The 23,525-nt window shown below is 46.6% G+C and overlaps 1 protein-coding gene across 4 annotated transcripts in view; it reads left to right on the top strand.

The window, feature by feature from the left end:
* VWA5B2 (von Willebrand factor A domain containing 5B2) overlaps positions 1-23,525 on the top strand; it is a 967,193-nt gene that overhangs the window by 170,346 nt on the left and 773,322 nt on the right. For all 4 annotated transcript variants that reach the window (XM_069618816.1, XM_069618815.1, XM_069618818.1 and 1 more), the window contains exons 2-3: positions 7,724-7,877; positions 16,271-16,432. In XM_069618816.1, the coding sequence (XP_069474917.1) occupies positions 7,739-7,877; positions 16,271-16,432 (301 nt within the window). In that variant the 5' untranslated portion in view covers positions 7,724-7,738. The remainder of the gene's footprint in view (positions 1-7,723; positions 7,878-16,270; positions 16,433-23,525) is intronic.

Raw genomic sequence — 23,525 nt, 5'->3', positions numbered from 1 at the left:
GCAGTCCAGGGAAGTCAAGCCCACTCCTTATGTTGGTGCAAACAGGGTTAGAGGATAGCATTGGTACTGTCAGCAGAAGAGAGGGGGGCATACAGGCAGGAAGACCTCTAGTGGTGGATTTCTAAATTCAGTCCCAAGCTTGGTTGCCGGAATGACCATCTAAAGACTGTACCAGGTATGGTAACGGAATACTGTGATAGTGACAAGTATGTGACGGGTATGACAATGAACTGTGTCAGTAATGTTTGTGGCAATGGAATACTGTGACAGCGACGGGTATAGAAAGGGAATACTGTGACGTTGATGGATATGACTTTGGAATACTGTGACAGTGACAGATATGGCAATTGAATACTGTGACGGTTATGGCAATGGAATACTATGGTAGTGATGTTTCATGGCAATGGAATACTGGGACAGTGACGGGTATAGTAAGGCAATACTGTGACATTGATGGGTCTGACTTTGGAATACTGTGACAGTCATCGGCTTGACAATGCAATCCTGTGACAGTGACGGGTATGGCAATGGAATACTGTGACAGTGATGGGTGTGGAAAAGTAATACTGTGACAGTGAAAGGTATGGCAATGGAACACTTTGAGAGTGATGGGTATGTCAGTGGAATACTGCACTACTGCCAGAAGTAGAATACCAGTTAGAATGAGGTCTTAATGAAGCACACATAAGTTAACCTGCAGCTCTCCACTAGATATATGCCTGCGCTCTTAACTATTGACAGGACATTTGAGGACTCTTAAACCCTACACAACACTTTTAGAATCCACATTATTTTCTTATTTTATTAATGCAAACATTTTACACATATTGTTAAGTCAGAGGCCTCCGCTGTCACTGCATGTAAACCAACTACTCATAGGACACATCCACTGTCACCAGCTGCTCCAGGACAGGCACCCCCACCATCATCCCACGAATCTACGACAAATTTACTAAACTAAACTAACTTTCACGCAAATAGTTTATCAAAAAACGCAATGGAATTACACCAAATCAGATACCTCCAATGTCACCTATGACTACCAGCTTCTCAAACTATGACACTTCCACTGTCAAACTGTGAACACCAGCAACCCCAAATCACACAACACCATGACCACCACTGTCTGCCATGAACATCAACTACACCAACTCAGACACCTTCACTGTCCCCATGAAAACGAACTGCTCAAACTACAGCTTTCACTGCCACTCCACGAAACCAAGTTCCCAAACTATGACACATCCACTGCTGTCACTTGATGAACATTAGGTACTCATCACAGACACATCCACCATCACCACTGACACCCTAAGAACATCTATTATATACCACATGAAAACTGACTACTCAAACTATGACACCTCCACTGTCAACACCAAATTGGACACTACCATAATAACCACCAACTACGTCAACTCATACACCTCTATCATCACCCAAAGATCATCAACTATTCCAACTCTGTCACCTCCACTGCCACCCCATAAACACCAACTGCACCAGCTCAGCTCTACCATCACCCGATGAACATCAAAAGCTCCAAATCAGACCCCTCCTCCGTCACCACATAAACACCAACTACTCCTACTTAGACCACTCTGCTGTCACCCCATGAACACCATCTCCTCCAACTTAGACAGCTCCACCGTCACACCATGCACACAACTGCGCCAACTCAAACAGTTCTACCAGAACCCCAACACCAACTGGTCCAAATCAGATAGCTCTACCAGCACCCCATGAACACCAACTGCTCCAACTCAGACTGCTCTACCAGCACCCCATGAACACCAACTGCTACAACTCAGATAGATCCACCTTTACCCCATGAACACCAACTGCTCCAACTCAGATAGCTCTACCAGCACCCCATGAACGCCAACTGCTCCAACTCAGGTAGCTCTACCAGCACCCCATGAACACTAACTGCTGCAACTTAGACTGCTCTACCAGCACCTCATGAACACCAACTGCTGCAACTCAGATAGCTCCACCGTTACCCCATGAACACCAACTGTTCCAACTCAGATAGCTCTACCAGCACCCGAACACCAACTCCTCCAACTAAAACAGCTCTTCCAGCACTCCCTGAACATGAACTGCTCCAACTCAGATAGCTCCACCGTCACCCCATGAACGCCAACTGCTCCAACTCAGGTAGCTATACCAGCACCCCATGAACACCAACTGCTCAGACTCAGATAGCTCTAACAGTAATCATATGAGTAGCTGTGCTGTGCTAACAAGGATATGAGGCTCTCAACTATCTCACCTTTTCTTCTGATGAAGTGTTTTATTTGTATAATCTGAGATCTTATGTCAGAGGTGCCCTCACCCTTCATGGAAGAAATAAGGCTAAACCACAAGGCCCTCGATAAGCATGTGCTGCACTGATAATCCGTTCTGTGACGTAAAATTGTACCTTGGTGCATGGGGGTTTTGTCTTAGTGTATTGGGTGACATGAACAACATGCTAGATGTTTAACGTAGTGATATTTCTATTTCATGTATACATTGCCAGAAGAAACCAAACAATTGTTTCACAATGAAGAGAGGGTCCCTGGAATGCCCCACTGGACCCCCATAAGCATGAAATCCCGAAGAGCCAGAAATTCAAGATGCCAGTCCTCTTTAGCTAACCCCCAGGCGGGGCAGTGACATCTACATATGCAAAGAGATATTCTCTCAGAGCCCTTCAGGTACTGCGACAGAAGAGGCAACTCTATGCTGAACGGGTGCAGTGAACCATCCCTCTGCTACCAATTGTTTAGGTATACCAGAGATCCCGGGTTCACACTACACATTCACCGTTCAGAGGACTCAGCCAAGGGCAAGTTAGAACTGTCCTTCATTTTCCATAACAGACAGGGATCATCAAGGAAATAAGAAAGTCTCCAGCAATCACAGCTCCTGAGCCCATGTCAGGGGATTTTGTGGGGTTGTGTCATCACAAGTTAGGGCTCTTTCCCAAAAACCTACGAGCTCACACAATTGGGTGGCTGGGGTGGTTTTGCCTATAGCCGGCACTTATAGAAGTTAGCTGACTGGCCCTCTCATCTCAGGTGGCTTTGCTTGAGCCTTCCCCAAAAATGATCTATTACATTGTTGCAGGATTGCAGAATTATCATTGGCCCTTGCCCCTTGCCATCCACCGCTGGATTTGTGTTCTCTGATTGGCTGAAGTGGGTCGCCTCAGGCCTGGAACCCAGCTCTGTTCTCAGCGCTTTGTGTACCTTCTCAAGGTGATGAGAAAGAACATGTGTCCCAATTGTTGCTACTGGTATAACCACTTTGCCTTAAAGAGAGCCTGCAATTTGCAACGTTGTAAAACAACACATGTATCATTTCTTGTCTGATTTGCTGGGAACTGCTCCTCTTCCCACCATGGGTAAATGGCCCTTGTTCGGCTTGGCCAGACCATGTGAGTGAAGACCGCAAAATTTAGCTTTTTCTGTTTGCATTTAGTGAGGATTAATTCTGTTATTTCATAGGTGGCTCCTTGTCTCTGGGGCCAGGAATGTTCTGCTCATCTCTGACCTTGGCTGCAAGCACCAGTCCTGGACAGTGTGCTACAAAATCTGTTTTCCTTCATCCCATATTCTGAGGCCTGTGACTTCATGTAATTCTACTATAGTTATGCTCTTATTTCTATATGTCTATATTTTATTATTTTCCTTATGTGTTAGTGGTACTTGGTCCTTTCAGGTTCCTTATACGACCCTGTAGTTCCACATGGTTATTGCAATAAGTGGTTGCAAGCTTGCTCTGCATCTCTTGCTTTTCTTGTGTTTCTGTATTTCTCCGTTTTGCTAGTGAAAGAGAAAGGTTTCTGACAGTATGTTTATGTATCTGTCCTCTATCTACAGAATTGTGTAAGTATTTTCTTTGTGTGTATGCATGTAACTAGGTGCAGGGATGCGAGTTTGCTTCATGACTAAGTTACTATGTCGTTGTGTCTCTAAAGACGTCAGCACAGCTGGATATTTGTCATTAGTCAATCAGGTCCAGTGAGGCACCTGCATCCATGACCAGTGTTGAGGCACCTGAATCCAGGAAGATGTCAGCTGGATAAGGTTGGAATGGTTGTCTGAGAGAATATCTGTTCGCATATGTACATGTAACTGGCCCTCATGGAGGCTGGCCAAACAGTGACTGGCATCTTGCATTTCTGGCTCTTCAGGCTGTCATGCTTGTGGGGTCCGGATTGGCATTCCAAGGACCCTCTTTTCAACAATTTGTTAGGCACTTTACATAAAAGTATTTAAAAGGAACTAACATTAGGAAGTAGACTGTCACATCCCGCCCCACATGTAAGTGCTTACCTCACATAGAAGGTGAGGGTATGAAGAGAGAAAACGAATGGTGGAGCGGACTCAGAGCTACTAGGAGGGGGCAGAAAGGATGACGCAGGCTAAGGGCGCAATTGGCAAGTTGAACCATTCAATGCTTAGCCTGGAGATGAGGGTATGATGGTTAAATAAGTCATTCCGGATGTATTCAAATTCTTGAAGTACTCTTTTTGCTTTGAGAATTCTTTTTTTAATGAGTGGTCAATTTGACAGCTCCTGGGTCTTATTTATTAATAACACTAAGATATATCCAGTAAATATGTTCACACTAAACTCCCGTAAGAAAGAATTAGCCAATACAATGTAGAATCATTTATCTACGGTCGAGCAACACAATTAATTCTGAAATTAAAATTGGCTGTTTTATAATTTAAATAAATAAATACAAATTCATGAGTTCAAAAATTACCTATGTAATAAAATGTGCTTCTTCAACGATATATTTAAAAATGCAATAACCAAAATGTTGGGTAGCTCTTGGGTCCAGGCATCAGTTGTATTAGGAAGATGTGGCACCCAGGCTCTGAAAACATTCCTCTACGTGCAAAGCCTTCTTTGCCATGTTCAGATATTCCAAGCCCCGGGGCCATCGTGCTCTAAAAGCAATTTACCAATGAGATCCAGCAAAAGTAACCATATATGACCAGCAGTGATTGAAGTGCACGAACAGAAGTAGTGGAACTATGTTCCCTACCGGCCTGGTCCCGCTCCCCACAAACCCCATCGCAAGGCTCCCTCCCACGCACAATACAAACCCCCAAACACATGAGCCTGCTGTTTAAGGGAACGCTCAGTGCAGTGCACTAAAAGTGAACGTTTCAACTTCTTGTTACACTTTTATTTTAAATCTAAACCATTCAGGAACGATTACTTTTAAAAATAAAAGTATAGGAACAGTAAAACGTAATAAAAAAAGTAGAGGAGCACCGCTCCCAACCGCTCCCGCACACTTCGACCACTGATGACCAGACAAACCGGCTCCAAAACCTCCTTCCCGAAATGTTCAAGTCTTGGGCACCGACATCTTGTATGTCACAACGTTCCATTGTCTGTCGTGTGATGGCTCTTTGAAGGCGTGGCTGAAACATCTTCCCGGATCAGCCGCGTGTCCCAGGATTCAGATCAGCTTTTCCTTCAGACATTTTATTTTCTGCTCTGTCGTGGAGTTGGAAATAGATGTTGGGCTGTGGGGTGGCTGACGAAGGACAAACAACTTGGGAGCCCCAAATTATGATTTGGGAGTTTGCCCTGGGAAAACATGTTAAAGGTAATGCTGGGTCAAAAACCCACCACGATTTAAGTGGGTGGTTCGAGCACATCTCGACTTCATCATTCGACCAAACACTAAGGGGGTCCTTTTGCAGTAGTTGTACATTGAATGCAGAGGACCCCCAGTATTGGCAGGTACATGCTGTTGGAACTTTCCGTGCATGCACGTAGTGCAAAAGTGAAGAGTAAACCCAGGCAAAATCGCTTTAATCTTCCCTTTTACTCTGTGCTTTGTAAACAATAAAATGTAATCTGCAAACTCCTCTTTGCAGGCAGCCTTTTATCATAGATTCCTGTGGCATCTGCCTGGTCCTGTGCAGGTGGTAAACCCAGGCACATTCCATAGGAAGCCTTTGTGTTTATGCCTTTGTTTTATTCAAGAACTTCCACCCATCACTTGTGTGGTTATAGTTCGTCTCACTATGTGAGAGAGGGTATGCCCAGACGTGAGTCCCTTGCTTGCTGTGCCATGGAGAACCAAGCTGCACCTCACTGAGGAGGCCCAACAAGGCCGAAACATGTCTGGGGTTGCTTGTGTTTCTGTGCAGAGGGGATCTGGTCAAGCAGTTCGGGCTGGGCTGCTACCATTGGTGGCAGTACCTGACTTATTTGCATATGGCTGGACCCCTTTTGCAATGGCTCAGACAGGCTAAAAAACGGTGGTGTGGAAGGTTGCCCAGAGCAGTGCCAGTGCTTCAGATTCAATCACAACCTCCCACCCATCACTTTCGTGGTTATTGCATGAAAATCTCAGGCAGGCGTGAAAGTGGATGCTTTTCCAGCTCATAGGAGGAAAGCAAAGCAGAGATGCAAACTCCGCTTTGTGCCCTCCTAGGCCTTGGGAAGGCACACAAATGAGCCCAGAGAGGAACATGTAATGCAATATGCCTTGCTTTTACGCTTTCATTTTCCACTCCCCTCGTTTTAATATGGCCCCCTATGTGTTGTTAACTATTTATTGCCCCACTAAACTGCTTCACTTAGACAATCCTTTTGAAGCCAGGCACATGTAGAATATACACACCTTCTGTTGGGGCAACATATGTATATGTTATCATGGGCCTTCATTAAGTATGTCATGTATATTGACTTTTGCACGTTACACATGATCTGGGCCTGGCAGACTCTTCCACTGCCCGGCAACCCAACGCCACACTTCGGTGTTTCTGTTTTTCTTTCTCGTTACCTTGTTTGGTATACAGCTGTTGTTATGTTGTTTTCAATAGAACTGATACGTATGCTGGCTGACCCTATGAGGGGTACAAGGAGCCTGCAAGGCTCACTGACGCCCTGACTCCAGGTGTTGCAAGGATCCGTTATCGTTATGCCAACCTGTCTGGTAGCACCCACGTGGAGTCGGGCCAATGTGCTTTCCTCTGAGGGACCTGTCTATATAAGATGGTCTTCCTGTGCAAATCGTCAGAGATAGTTCTGACAACTGCCTGTGACTTGCCACAGGCGCTCTCTCCAAATCTCAGCTGTCGTTTGTGCATAATAGGAATAGACGTGTTTTATCACCCATGGCTTATCGTGTCTTATCATGTTCTTAGCCCTCAAGCAATACCCTTATCTTACACAGCTCCCACACTTCTTTCTGCATGGCCAACGTATGGTCTATCTTAATGGACCCACACCCCCCCCCCCCCCCAAGCTGTAACAAAGAATTCCTTTTCCCCTCCTGCATCTCCCAACCGTGCCGCTTTCCCATCCCCTTATCTTCTCTCTACTCCTTTTCCTCCACAGACTAAGGCGGGCGCACAATAGAACAAACGCGTGACGCGCCAGGCGCTCTGAGGCCACTATGGTGGTGAATCGTCACAGTATAAAAGCTGTATACCATAACATACCATAACAGAACACCACACGATTGCATGGTGGTAAATTGTGTATTTAAAGATTTCTAAAAGAGCCAGAACGTTTTCCCCTTAAATCATTTAGTTCAAAGTGAAACTGGCCCCTTCGGTAGAACATATCTGTCTATCTCTGAGTCATAAAACTTGTATTTAAATTTAAAAAAGGAAACAACGGTGCTTTACGTTTGTTTGAAAGTAGCTTTTGTATATTTGAGTCGCTCATCTCAGCTTGTTTTGTTTTGTTCTCAGGTGCTGCTGGCGAGTATGCCAGGCTTCTATAATCACTCGACCTGGTCTCCACTGCCACTGAAAACCTCCAGCATCAAGGCGTGTGCCAACGGCTTCACCATGGGCCTAACTGCGCACCTCACTTACACGAATGCGGAAATCGAGCCTGTGGAAGGTAAATTGGCTTTCAGATTCTCATCTCTCATGTCCCAGCCAATCAGAACGTTCCATGTTTGGTGGAGGGACTTCCATACATGTCAACATTCTGAAGCACCTGGCAGGGAGATTTTGTCAAGGAAAGCAGGAGAAGTGAATTGTCCCATAGGCTTGCATTGAGGTTAGAATTATTTAAGGTGGGAGAAAGGGAAAATAGCTACATTTTTATTTGAAAAATGGGGAGTCTCCCGCCTAAATCAGAACAGCTGGCATGCACCGGCTTCGAACAAAGCTCTCTATAACTGAAGACCTCACCATCAGTACAGTTGGACCTCCAATCAACTTTCTTTGCCAACGCAAGCTAGGCACCAATCAGAGATCGCCATCATTTCAGTTGGGGGTCCAATCAAAGATATCCATCATTTTAAGTGAAGCTCCAATCAGGGCTTACCATCAATACAGGTCAGGGCACCGCCTATTTGCCTGTGGTGAGCCAACCAGAGTTCCCCATCACTGTTAGGTTCCAATTGGTGGTGCCAATCAATGCAGGTTGGGTTACAATTATTGCTCCTGATGGCTGGTCACTGCCACGCATGCAAAGTGATTTCAAATGTATCCGATGTTGTACCTGCGTTTGATAAGTAGACTGTTCTGAATTCTTGAAAATATCTTATTCATTGCCGGATTCAAATCTGGAACTGTTACTGCAAATATCCCACTGCCGCAAGTTCTGGAGAAATGGCATCACTTTGGGCATCGTTGCTGTATAACGCTAGCTTATACCGCTCACCCAGGTCTGCTGTCATCACAGACCACTCCTGACAGTGCACACTCTCACAGTGCTGTGCCCGCCTAAACACATCAGCAACTCGCTCTATAATGCCTGGCACCGATTCCAATATCACAGGTACACATCACAAGGATACACAACATAAGCTGCTTTTAACCCCTTAAGTGCCAGGCTATTATGCAAGTCTATGCAAAAAGGACGAGCATACTCGTCTTAAAGAGGCTTTATGAAGGGGATACGTATCAGGGCATGTTCAACAATAACACGCATTGGCAGAGCCAATCGTTTTGGAGTGTTATGTGTGAAGAGCAGTCTCAAAAGCACCACTAAGCTTCCTGCCATCCCTCAAAAACAGCGATAAAGTTCACACCATTACAAGCAACAACAAACAATGACATACTTAGCACAAAACAGACACACACTTCAAACAAACAAATGCGAGTACAACAAAGACAGTTCTGTCAAGACGTGGACATCTGGAACTCTTTCAATGAATTTGTCAGCAGAGGCAGCCAATTGCAACTGCGGCAGACACAGAATGGGCCCCTTTCAGCAAATCTCATTGCCAGAAACATACAAAAGGTAGGCAACAGTTGCATATAACAAAGGTGAATTCGTGCTCAACTACCACTATCCATAACAAAAGTTTTAGACTAAGTGTCGCCACAGTGACATCTATGAGCCAAACCTAAATACTAACTGCATAGACAAGATACAGACGGGACTCAGCGGAATGGAGCTGAACGGGGGTGGGTGATATTTAGGAGAGATGGGTGGAGTCTGGTGAACATGGTTCAAGGCAAATAGGACCCGCCTCCATTTTGTAAATCACCTTCACATGTGTAGGTTACCAATTTGCGGTGATGCGCAGAGATGTTCTAATGAGAGCTCACGCTGGGAGCCACTTTCCTGCATGCAAGGTATCCACACACTGCGCAGATATGACTATGGGTAGAGTAGCGTGCAGACCCTGGGGTCGGGGGCGAAGGGGGGCCTTGTAGTCTTATTCGTTTGTCAATTTCTGAATAACTTTGGGGCAGATTCACAAAGGGCAAATTGTGCAGGTGCAAACTCTGGCAACCCCACTCAGTGCCCCCACAAGCTCAAAATCGGTGTGCACATGGCGATTCACAAAGAACCCAGTGCAACCGGATGATGCCCATCAATGCAGGTGGAGGTTTGACCTTCCAACAAATTGCATGCACACGTGCTTTCGATTGACCAGAAATATTTAAATCCACGGGAGGCCATTCCTGGCAAGGGACTTGGGATGGTGAAACTACAAACATGTTTACTTGCACCATTTTCACTGAAACTTCCATTAAACAGAGCGGGTGACACACTTTTAGGGAACGATGTTTGCAAATGTTGGATTTGTCCCTGCACATTTCTTTGCTTGTGTCCCAAACCCAACTTGCGACAAGGGTAGAAGAGAGCATGCTGCATTCAACATGGCTGCATCATGGCCCATTGCACTCTGTAGGGGCATTGCTGGATAAGTGCCTGCAGATTGCAATGTATCCTGTTGGTAAGTGTGCATCCAATGAGAGTGGGCGAAAGTGATTTGCAAGATCCACATGTGTTTGAAGGTGTGTCCCTCATTGATATTGCCTGCTCAAGGTCACTCCTGCAGCCACACCCACACTGCATATACAAAATGGGGTTCAGTGGAGGGACACCTCCTCCCACCAATTCCCGTGCACGTGTGTGTGCACAATGCACACACATAGTGAATCAATATATCTTTCTTTGGTGAATTGGTTGCACACTTGTTACACTTTTTTAAAAGTGCAAAAGCAGCTGTGCCTGAAAACACTCTCTGCGAATCAGGCCCTAGATTCCTTCAGTGAGAGAAAGGGTCACCTATGTTAAGGATTCAGTGAAATGTGTGCAACATGATTGGTTGAAGATGTTGTTTTGGGCATCATGGCTTGTTTTCATTCATTGGGAATGTGGACAGGGCAGGGGTCTGGAACCTGTGGATCCCATTATGCCTCACCATTACCTACTGGTGATGGGAGTTGTAGTTCAAAACATCTGGACAGTTAAAGGTTGCAGACCCCGTGTGATAGGATGGTCATGCCTGGGCTTTACCAGCCCAACCACCGTCAACATTGCCTCTAGAATATGGAAGCGAGTTAATTGTGCGGGAGGCCACACGTCATTATGCCATCCCTATGACCAGCATCAGAAGGAGGGTTCAGGGGGTTCATAGGCAATTCAGCTCTGGGACGTATGTCAACACCACGTGCCATCATAGGAAACATGGCGTCGCCAGGACCATTGGAAAGACTGTCCAAGGTCTGCATAAAGAAATCCAGGTCTGGGACTCACTTTAATGCTGCCATGCTCATGGCATTGCACAGAGACCCAGATGTGCATTTCTACCTGTGGCTCTTAGGCTCTGTCTCAGGGAGCTCGGCCTAAGGCAAGGGCCTGCAACCTGTGCCTCTCCAGATGTTTGGAACTAGGACTCCCATGATGGCTTACCATTCACCGGGCTGCATTGGGCTGACTGGAGTTGTAATCCAAAGGGGTCGTATGTTCTGTTTACAAAATGCATCCATTTGGCACCTCCATTGCGCATGCCTGTCGCACCCGCCCTCCTCCCTGTTTATCTGATGCCACTGCCGGAGACACCCGTGAACCGCCACCCAAATGACCACCCCCTTTCCTCACTCACATTATCTGGGGGACAGCCCCAGAACCCCTGCCATTCCCTATGCCATTACGTGCTGCCCCAATCCTCCTCAACTACCCAGTCCACTTGCCCCAACCCCACCCTTCCCCACCCCCTGGTTACCCCTCATACTCCTCCGTTGGTCCGGCCCAGCCTGTCCCCTTTCAGCCTCTATGCATTGCACAGAGGACGATTCACACTGAAATGTACACCTCTGGTACATAATGGTGACCACCAGATATCCACAATAAACTTTAATTACTCCAGCAGGAACGTTGTGCATCACACAACATTACAGAAAGTGTTGGTCCTTAGCCCCATCTACAAAATAGGTCCTGGGACTAGGAACCAGAGAGGACCAGCACACACTAAGCACTGATTGCCTAAGGAGTGCTGCACCATCATATAGAACATGATCTGGGGTGTCCCTATGGCTTGGATTTCCTTTTGGGACAGAGGCCTAAGGTATCAACTAGAGGTTGTCTAATGCACAGACCTTTGAGACTTAGCTCGAAAACCTTATTTGGCCGTAAGACACCAGACCTATGGTCAGCATTGAGGACATGCTTCAACGACTCGCCTCACCACCGCAGGTTAGCAGTGCAAATATAGCCATAATTCACAATAGAGTGCAAGCCTTGAGGACTCACCTCACCAACCTCTGACACCATAGGAAATGTTACCCGTGACTAGCATTAAGTATGCAGCTCGGGCCCTACCCCCATCCTGCACTACACTAGGAACCATGAACTAAGATCAGCATAGACTGCACACCTCAGTGGCCCACCACGCTATCCCACGTAACCATAGGAACCATGATCTAAGATCATCATAGACTACACACCTCAGTGTCCCACCTGCTACCCCACATAACCATAGGAACCATGATCTAAGATCAGCATAGAGTGCACACATCACTGCCCCACCTTGCTACCCTACATATCCTTAGGAACCCTGATACATGATCAGCATAGACTACACACCTCAGTGATACGACATAATATGATGGGTTATTTATAACGTGCTTAATACCCAGCGGTTTCTAAGCGGAGACCTGGGGATCAAACCTGTGTAGCTTCGTGTTGTCTTGCTTCCAAGGCGAGCATGTTGCCGCTGAGCTATCCTCCCGAGACAGTGCTGCACTTCACTACCCTGTGTAATCATAGGAACCATGAACTAAGATCAGCATAGACTGCACACCTCAGTGGCCCACCACGCTACCCTGCGTAACCATAGGAAACATGAACTAAGGTCAGCATAGAGTGCACCCCTCAGTGCCCCACCTTGCTACCCTGCATATCCATAGGAACCATGATCGAAGATCAGCATAGACTACACACCTAAGTTTCCCATCTCGATAGGATGTGTAACCGTAGGAACCATGAACTAAGATCAGCATAGACTATATACCTCAATGCCCCACCCTGCTACCCTGTGTAACCATCGAAACCATGGACTAAGATCAACATAGACTACACAATTCAGTGCCCCAACCCGCAACCCTGCGTAACCATTGGTACCATGAACTAAGATCAGCAAGGAGTGCACACCTCAGTGCCCCACCTTGCTACCCTGGATAACTATAGGAACCATGAACTAAGATCAGCATAGTATACACACGTCAGTGCCCCATCTCGCTACCCTGCATAACCAAAGGAACCATGAATTGAAGATTAGCATAGAGTGCACACCTCAGTGCCCCACCTTTCTTCCCTGCGTAACCATAGCAACCTTGAACGAAGATCAACATAGACTACACACCTCAGTGCCGCACCTCACTACCCTGTGTAGCCATCAGAACCATGAACTAAGATCAGCATAGACTACCTCAGTGCCCTGTCTTGCTACCCTGCATAACCATAGGAACCATGAACTAAGATCAGCTTAGACTACACACCTCAGTGCCCACCTCACTACCCTGCATAACCATATGACGCATGAACTAAGATCAACATAGACTACACACCTGAGTGCCCCACCTCGCTACCCTGCATAACCATAGGAACCAGGAACTCAGACCAGCATAGACTATATACCTCAGTGCCCCACCTCTCTACCCTGGGTAGCCATGGGAACCATGAACTAAGATTGCCATAGACCACACACATCAGTGCCCCGTCTCAGTACTCTTCATAACCAATGGAACCATGAACTAAGATCAGCATAGACTACACACATCCGTTTCCCACCTCTCTACCCTGTGTAACCACAGGAACCAAGAACTAAGATCAGCATAGGCTACACACCTCAGTGCCACACCTCGCTACCATGCGTAACCATAGGAACCACAAACTAAGCTCTGCATAGACTACACACCTCAGTGCCCCATCTCGCTATCCTGCATAACCATAGGAACAATGAACTAAGATCAGCATTGAGTGCACATCTATGTGCCCCACTAGCCCCATGTAAAAACACACCCATGTTTGCTTTGTCCATAATGCCAAAAAAGACATGCTGGTGGTGCCAATATATAGTCACTATCTGCATGTAAAAGCACACTCATGTTTGGTTCACCATAATGCCAGTATTAAGTAATACAGCAGCACTGTAAGAAAACATGTCCATGCTGGCTGTACCAATTTCTGCCACTATGCCCATGTAAAAACACACTCATGTTTGCTTTGCCCATAATGCCAAAAAAGACATGGCAACAACACATATCCATGCTGGCTGTGCCAATACACGTCAGTATCCCCACATAAATGCACACTCTTGTTTGCACATAATGTCAGTAATGCCACTGGAAGAAAACATGCCCATGCTGGTTGCACCAATATATGCTACTATCCCCATTTAAGAACACACTCTTGTTGGCTTTGCCAATAATGCCAGTAATTCCACTGAAGAAGAATATGTCCATGCTGGCGGCACAAATATATGGAAATATCCTGATGTAAAACACTCATGCTGGCTCTGCTTATAATGCCTGTAGTAAATAATGCCATGCCACTCTAAGAAAACATGTCCATGAAGGCTGCATCAATGTTTTCCAGGATCCCATGTTAAAACTCTTTTGTTTGCATTGCCCATAGTGCCAGTGAGAGAATATATCCATGCTAGTGGTGCCAATATATGGTCACTATCTGCACATAAAAACACACTCAGGTTTGGTTCACCATAATTCCAGTATTAAGTAATGCAGCACCACTGTAAGAAAACATATCCATGCTGGTTGTGCCAATATATGCCAGGATCCACATGTAGTAACACATCCATGCTGGCTTTGCCAATAATGCCAACAAAGACACTTTAAGGAAACATGTCAATTATGGCTATGCCAATAACTGCCAATGTCCACACATAAATGCACACGCCTGTTTGCTCTGCACACAATGTCAGTAATGCCACTGTGAGAAATCACGTCCATGCTGTTTGCACCAATGTGTGCCAGCATCCCTACATGAGAAGAAACACTTGTTTGCATCGCCTATAATGCCAGAAATGTGACTGCTGGAAAACATGGCCCTGTTGTGTGTGTCAATATATGCCAGGCTGTGTCAATATATGCCAGTGTTCCCACGTAAGAACACACCCATATTTGAATTGTCCATAATGCCAGTAATGATACTGCATGAATACATGTCCACATTGGCTGCACCAATATATGTCACTATTCTGAAATAAAAACACACTCATGTTTTCTTTGCCCATCATACCACTAAAAGATAATAGCATGACAATCTAAGCAAATATGTCAATGCTGGTTGTGCCAATATATGCAAACTATCCCCACATAAGGGTACACTCATGTTTGGTTTGCCCATAATATCAGGAAAAATAATGCCATACTATCGTACGAAAACACGTTCATTCTGGCTGCGCCAATCTGTGGCCAGTATCCCCCATGTAAGACCAAACTCATGTTTGCATTGTACATAAGGCCATTAATAATTAATATCATGCCGTTGTAAGAAAACATGTCCACACTAGCTGTGCCAATATACGGCCAGTATCATATATAATAACACACCCATGTTGGCTTTGCCCATAAACCCAGTAATAATTAATGTCATGCCACCAAAAAAAGTCCACGCTGGATCTGCCAATATAAGCCATTATCTCCAAATAACACATTCATATTGGCTTTGCCCACACTGCCAGTAACAATACTGTAAACATACGGTTTTGCCAATATATGGCCAGTATCCCCATGTAAGAAGACACCTATGCTGATAATGCCTGTAAAAATCAATGTCATCCCACTGTAAGAAAACATGTCCATGCTGGCTGCGCCAACATATGGCCAATGCCACTGTGTCCATTCAAGATGAACTTCTGACTTTGGGAACTTTTCAAAAACTCCACCCTCCCCATTCCCCCCCCCCGTCCCCCCGACCCCTACCATCACCATCCCCCCGCAATCAACAACATTATTACTACCTTACCAATTAGGCCCATGGGCAAGCGCTTTGAGAAATAAGCATTGGAAAAGTCAACAAATGTAACTTTTGTGTCATCATGGGATCGGCATTTGTCAGGTACTGCCATGTTATGTTACGTTATGTTATGCTCTGTTAAAGGTTCTTATACAGTGCACTGTCACCACCTGCGTGGTCCCTTGGCTCTCTAGTGGATCTGTAAGGCAGGAGGGTGAGGAGGTGAAGGTTAGTGGGACTACCACTCCATAAGATGGAACTAGCTGTAAAACAGTGTGGGTACCTATGTGTCTGACTACACTGATAGGCTGTGTCTCCCTCACCCCATCCCTTCTCTTTCCTTTCTCTACTCCAATACTATCAGTGTATATGTGGCACTAATAGCCAACACTAATAATTGTCTCACCATCAAAGTAGCATGAACTAACATTAGCATAGAGTGCACATCTCTGAACATACCTTATTTGCTCCTCAAACCACTTAGAGAACATATCACACATTTTGATAGTGAGTAAAGGGGAATCCTGCTGTATCTGACTTTCCTCTCTGTTTATTTGTCAAAGGTGTGTTCATTTTCCCCCTGGAGGAGACGGAAGTCGTGGGAAGCTTCGAGGCTGTGACATCAGGGAGGACAGTAACTGCTCACATCCAGTCCCGGGGTAAGACAGAGGACTGCTGCATCGACTGCAGCACTGGCACCAGCCTGGCACTCCGCTGCACCAATGGTGAGTATATCCTTCACACCATTGCTAGTAGGACCCATGTAGCACGTTAGTGCACTGATGATGAATATAACAATCCTGCGGTCATTGGTGTCAGCATGGCACTGTGGTGCACCAACGATGAGTATATCGTCCAGACCATCGCTAGTGGTACCCATGTTACACTTTAGTGCACTGAGGATGAATGTAACAATCCTGCGGTCATTGGTGTCAGCCTGGCACTGTGGTGCACCAATAGAAATTATAACCCTATGATTTCTGGCAACAGCCTGGCACTGTGGTGCACCAATGTTATGTTATGTTAATAGCACCTGTCAAGCACACGTACACCCAAGGGCATCATGGCGCCGATAGAGTAAAACGGTGAGGGATAGGTTCCAATGTGCCAGTATTAGAAGAGCACAGTTTTCAGGTTCCGCCGAAGTATGAGGTGGTCGGTAGTCTCTTGCAGAGGAAGGGGCAAGTCGTTCCACCCTTTTGCGGCTGCCACCGAGAAAGCAGGACCACCTTTGCGGTCCAGTCTCAGCTCGAGTGCCACAGAAGGCTCTATGCACAATGCACATGGATTTAAACATAATCTGCTGAGCAACGGGGAGCCAGTGCAATTGCCGTAACAAAGGGGTCATGTGAGCACCAAATGGAGGACGGAAAATGGATCTGGCCACAGCATTTTGAAGCAGTTGCAGCCGCCCAATCAGATAGCCAGGTTGAGCCATAGAGAGTGAATTGCAGTAGTCCAAAACGCTCAGAACCAATGCAGCAACCACAGGTGCCTGGTTTTCTGTCAGAATGAAAGGAAGAACCTTTCGGAGAATCCGAAGTTTAAAGTGGCCTGGTTTACATACCGCACTGACCTGTTCATCCGTGGTCACTGTGGCTGAAATCCGCACACCATGATTCCGCACAGACGAGACTGGTATAGGAAGGGGACCGAGGGATGAGGGCCAAAAATCAGCTGTCCAGAATAGTTGAGGACTGGAGGTACCCACGAAAAGAACCTCAGTTTTACTTCCATTAAGTTTCAGCCAGTTCTGCAACATCGATATTCCCAGTTCTTCGGGGCAGCATCTAAGAAGGGATGCAGTTTCAGATTTAGTTCGATCAAGACGGACCAAGATCTGAGTGTCGTCCGCATAAGAGTAAAACCGGAACCCATGTGCTGCAATGAGGAGCAGGAGCTATTTTATATAGATATTAAATAAGAAAGGGGATAGTGCAGATCCCTGGGGAACTCCGGAAGATAGGAGGGTAGGGGCAGAACGGAAGGGAGGAAGGGAGACTGACTGAGAGCGATCCGCAATGAACATAGTAAACCAGTCAAGCACTTGGCCAGAAATTCCGGCCTCAGAGATCCAGGAGATGAGGAGAGAGTGGTCGACGGTGTCGAAGGCAGCCGACAAATTTAAAAGCAGGACTGCCCCAACACCGCTCTGGTCAACCACACACAACAGGTCATCCATTTCTGAGTTTAGGACAGACTCAGTGCCTCTGCCCGGCCGAAAGCTGGACTGGAAAGGATCAAGAAAATTAGAGGATTCCAGAAAAGCTGAGAGAAGAGTAGATACCAGTGCCTCCGGAACCTTCATCAGAAACGGCAATAGAGAGATCAGATGATAATTGGCCAGCACCTCAGAATCGAGTGAGGGCTTCTTCAGCAGAGGGATGACCAAAGCGTGTTTAAGGGATCGTGGGATGTCTCCTGCAGCAAATGAGATATTGAAAGCAGATGTAATGTAGTTAATTAACTCAGTGGATGTCTCCTGCAGAAGAGTCAGAAGTATGGCATCTGCAGGAGAGGCTGATTTAAGTTTCTTGATAGCAAAAATAACATCGGAATTTGAGAAAAGAGGAAAGGTGGACCAGGACCCTGTCGTAGGAGGGGGTATCACAGGGGCCATGTCCTTCGTAACCGACATGGCCTCAGTTTTTATGTTGTCTCGGATAGTTGCAATCTTTGTCAAAAATAAGGTGGAGATGGAGTCACATAGCTCCTGAGAGGGAGGGACTGCATCATGTCCTATTTTAGGAGTGGACAAAGTTTGGACCAGGTCAAATAGGGCTTTAGGTTTATTAATAGCCCTATCTACTGACTGCTCAAAGTAGGCTTGTTTGGCATTCACTATGTCAATGTGGTATGCGGCAAGCGTGCTCCGACAAAGAGATTTTAGTTTAGGAGAGTAACACAGGCGATATTTTCTTTCAGCTTGTCTACAGCAAAGTTTACTCTCCCTAAGGCCCTGTGAAAACCAGAGTTCGGGGGGCGGTTTAGCTGTTTACACAGCTTAATGGGTGCCAGTGTGTCAGCAGCGGTTAAGAAGGCAGCTTTCAATGTAGTCAGAGTGCATGTTTCCACACTATCACAATAAGTTTGTAGTGAACTGATCAACTCGGATTTAGATACACCAGTCCAGCTGCGCTTAGAAATAGCAGGCTTCTTAATCACAGTAGGAGGACTTTTAAGGGAATGGAGAAAGGTACTGAAAAGTGGTCTGACAAATTACAGGAACAGGGTTGGAGATATCAACATAAAAAGCAGGAGAAATGAAAAGGTCTAGTGTGTTGCCGCCATTATGAGTAGGGGCCTTAACACCAATGGTGAGTATATCCCTCACACCATCACTAGTAGTGCTCATTCGGCACTAGAGTGCACTGATAATGAATGTAACAATCCTGTGGTCATTGGTGTCGGCCTGGCACTGTGGCGCACCAATAGAAATTGCAACTCTATGATTATTGGCCCCAGCCCTGCACTGCAGTGTACCAATAGTGAATATATCCTTCAAGCCATCACTAGTAGTGCTGTTGTGGCATTGTGGTGCACCCATAGTGAGTATAAGAATCCTGTGGTAATTGGTGTCAACCTGGCACTGTGGTGTAGCAATGGAAAGAACATTGCTAGGATTACTGGCACCAGCCTTGCACTGCAGTGTACCAATAGTGAATATATTATTCAAGCCATCACTAGTAGTGCTGTTGTGGCACTGTGGTGCACCCATAGTGAGTATAACAATCCTGTGGTAATTGGTGTCAACCTGGCACTGTGGTGTAGCAATGGAAAGAACATTGCTAGGATTACTGGCACCAGCCTTGCACTGCAGTGTACCAATAGTGAATATATCCTTCAAGCCATCACTAGTAGTGCTGTTGTGGCCCTGTGGTGCACCCATAGTGAGTATAACAATCCTGTGGTAATTGGTGTCAACCTGGCACTGTGGTGTAGCAATGGACAGAACATTGCTAGGATTACTGGCACCAGCCCTGCACTGCAGTGTACCAATAGTGAATATATCCTTCAAGCCATCACTAGTAGTGCTGTTGTGGCACTGTGGTGCACCCATAGTGAGTATAACAATCCTGTGGTAATTGGTGTCAACCTGGCACTGTGGTGTAGCAATGGAAAGAACATCGCTAGGATTACTGGCACCAGCCTTGCACTGCAATGAACCAATGGTGAGCATGACTTCCACACCATTACTAGCAACCACCTGGCACTATGGTCCACCATGTATGTATTATCACCCTGCAGCTCTGGTACTAGCCTAACTCTGCAGCCCTGCGGTCACTGGCACCCTGGATGAGTATAAGAACCCGACAGTCAGTGGCATGAGCCTGGCACTGTAATGCAGAAAGGGTGAGTAAAGGATCCCTACGATCATTGGCAGCAACCTGGAGCCGCAGTGTACCCCAACGGTGACTGTAACCCCCACGCCATTACTAACACTTACCTGGCACTGTGCCACACCCTGTGATCAATGCCACCAACCTGGAGCTGCAGTGTACCCCGGTGGTGACTGTAACCCCCACGCCATTACTAACACTTACCTGGCACTGTGCCACACCCTGTGATCAATGCCACCAACCTGGAGCTGCAGTGTACCCCAGTGGTGACTGTAACCTCTACACCATTACTAACACTTACCTGGCACCGTGCCACACACTGTGATCACTGGCACCAACCTGGTGCCGCAGTGTTCCCTTAATGGTGACAGTAGCCTCCGCACCACTACTAGCAGTTACTTGGCATTGTGGCACACCCTGTGATCACTGGCACCAACCTGGAGCCGGAGTGTTGCCTTAATGGTGACATTAACCCCCGTGCCCCCAACCTGCTGCTGTGGTGCAGTAATGTTGACAGTGACTCCCATACTGTCTCTGGCTCCAGCCTGGCCGTGTGCTGCCTCAATGGCGAGTATACCCTCTGTACTCGCGCTGGCGCGATTCAGCCAATCGCTGCAGTGTATCGGAGACATAGCAGCGGGGAATGAGTGAACTCCATGCCGCCATATTGAAAGATTCTTGTTAGCGTGGACCAGGCTCCTTTGAGTGGCACTGCATGAAGTGGGAGACTGGTGATAGTGGTCTGAGTGACACTCCTAGAAGTATGAGGTGGGAAAGAGTGATACACCTTGAAGTATTAGTCTGGCCGCCATAAAAGATAAGGAAAACATGTTTGTAAATCAGGCCCTGAGACTCAAAAAGCAAATACAAGTAGATTCCACATTCCAATGATCAGATGAAAACATTGAATGAAGTAGGGACCTAACAGCAGAGCCCCATTGGCGCTTGCAGCAAGAGCTTGCCAAGAGTCCTGCACTGGGGTCCATGCACACAGGTGTTCACTAGCATTAAGGAGACACCACAACGATGGTCAGAAATTTCTTAACCCAAAGGCATTATTAATTACAGGGATTATTAATTTCGTACTCTTGGGAAGGCAGAGAGGGCAAAAAAAGAGGAAATGTGTCAAAGTCTCAACATCATTTGAATTGTGAGATCACAGGAGATGCAGAGAGTGAGACTTCAAGGAAGTTTGCAGTAGGGGCGCCTGTGATGTCTGGATTATATGAAGCCCCAAAGTGGTAGGAGTAGCACCTCATTGAGATGGTGGTGTGCACTGATGCAGCCGAGTCTGGCGTGAAGAAGGTCAGTTCTGTGGGGCAATGGGGAGATTTCATTGATGCCTTGGAGTCCAGTAGCTCAGGGTTCTTAGCAGAATCCACATCTCGCCTCAGTCATTACAACCCCGGCGTTAAACCATGGCGCTATTAGCACCATGGTTGGTGCCGGTGTTGTAACAAGTCCGCTATGGTGAAATGGGGAAATACCGCCCCATTCCAAGGTTGGTGGGGCGATATTTCCCCATTTCACCATGGCCCTTCCCCATTCCCATTTTTGCCCCATAGGGCTCAATGGGAATGGGGAAGGCGGCAATTACGGTACCGCAAATTGCGGTACCGTAATTGCCTGCGAGGTCCCTTTGCGGGTCCCTACTTTAACGGCTGGTCCAGACCAGCCGTTCAGGTCGGGTCCTGCAAAGGGACCTCGTAGTAAGGCGCTAAGTGGTTAACGGCGCCGCAGCCTTTTACGGCCTGGGTCGTAATGAGGCCCATTGTGTCACGTGTAAAGCTTCCCAGATTATGTTCTGACATAGGCCTGCAGTCTTGGCTGTGTGTCATTAGACATACCTATCATTATATGGAAATGGTTTCTACGGAACTGATGACACTAAGAAACTGCAATCTGGGTTCAAGGATCTGAGGATAAGGCCCGACATGTGTCAAAATAACGTTCAGACCTTCTTGAAGAGCAGATAATGGACCAAAGATCATTGGGCAGGATTAGGGGTTTCTGCACGATTCCAGTTTCCTTTGGTAAAGATTTGGGCTCTACCTGAAGGCCGCGAGGTGGCTGATATGTTTGCGACCACCTTTCCACTAGGAAGATGCTTCAAAGAGCCCAAACTAGCTGGATATGAGAGTTGAGCGGTGAGCTGACCGAGCAGGCTGAGCTTGGCTACAAGTGTCAGATTCAGGGCACTGCAGATAGTAGACGTGGACATAGTGATCCCACGCGTCTTCATTATCTGCAAATGGACAGGGGGTGGGGGGCAGCAGTGGGGGACGCGTGACAGCTCAGAATATGAGCAGCGCCTTCTTTAGACATCCCAGATGGAAAAGCCTCAACCATCAACCCAACCTTTCCTTCCTGCTCAAATATACACTGCCTTCCTACAATCTCACACACCTTGTGGTGGCGCGCCAACACCTAACCATTCTTGGAGATTTCAATATCTTATGCCTTTGAAACAAATCACTCTTCCAGAAGGTGGCAGGTAGGTGGTTTACAGGGAAGTTACGGACCCTGAAGTAAAATGCGGGCTGGTTTCTCTTTAGCGACTCTCTAGCAGAATATGGGCAAGAGGCTTGCCGCGGGTTCTGCTGTCACAGATTGAAGCGCATCCAGACTCGTTTTCAGTCACATTGACCCCTTAAGTGCCAGGCTATTATGCAAGACTATTCAAAAACGACGAGCTTACTCGTCCTTGGCAGTACGATACCTTTTTACTTCTTCCGATCAGGAAGTAATAATGGCAGTTTATTCATGTGATAGTCCATTCACGACTGCTCAAACATACCTCTGGAGCTGTGTGGGTGGAAGCAGGGCAGCAGGTCCTACGTGTCTGTTTCCTATTTTTTTTGGTGGGAGTATTTCTACTCACAGTTTTCTTTTTGGAGTATTTTTATTGAGTAACAGTGGCTGAGGCACCCCTTATCTATAAAGCAGCATGTATCTATTCCGTTCCGCTTCTATGAAATAGCGAAAGAAATCACATTTCATGTATATTTCATCCATTTCTACAAATGAGGGGGGCCCCATTGCATAGAGTAAATGACATGCTCCTTAGCAAGCGATTCCGTGGTTTCTCCAATAGAAACCCTGCAGCTCGCCAGATATTCTGGCCCCCAACTTCCATCACCCCTAGCCATCATTGCAAATGGTGAGGCATTATGGTATTTGTAGTCTAAAACTCAATGTATAGTACAAGCTGCCCACCCAGCTATGCCAGTGCACCAACAGAATTGTCTCGGGAGGATAGCTCAGCGGCAACGTGCTCGCCCTGGAAGCAAGACGACACGGAGCAAGACAGCTTCGACCCCCGGGTCCGCACATATCATATCATATCTTCTTGGTCATTGAATCTCTGCTTTCCCTTGAGATGCGTAACCTCCTCTCTTTATGCCCATGGATTCATTGCCTGCACATGGAGGGAAGAGCACAGTGTGAGCCACTGACGTGTGGGCTATTAGGATGTGCA

Source organism: Ambystoma mexicanum, chromosome 10, assembly GCF_040938575.1.
Source record: "Ambystoma mexicanum isolate Mex_15411 chromosome 10, UKY_AmexF1_1, whole genome shotgun sequence".
Classification (NCBI taxonomy): domain Eukaryota; kingdom Metazoa; phylum Chordata; class Amphibia; order Caudata; family Ambystomatidae; genus Ambystoma; species Ambystoma mexicanum.
This window is presented reverse-complemented; position numbering and strand designations above follow the sequence as displayed.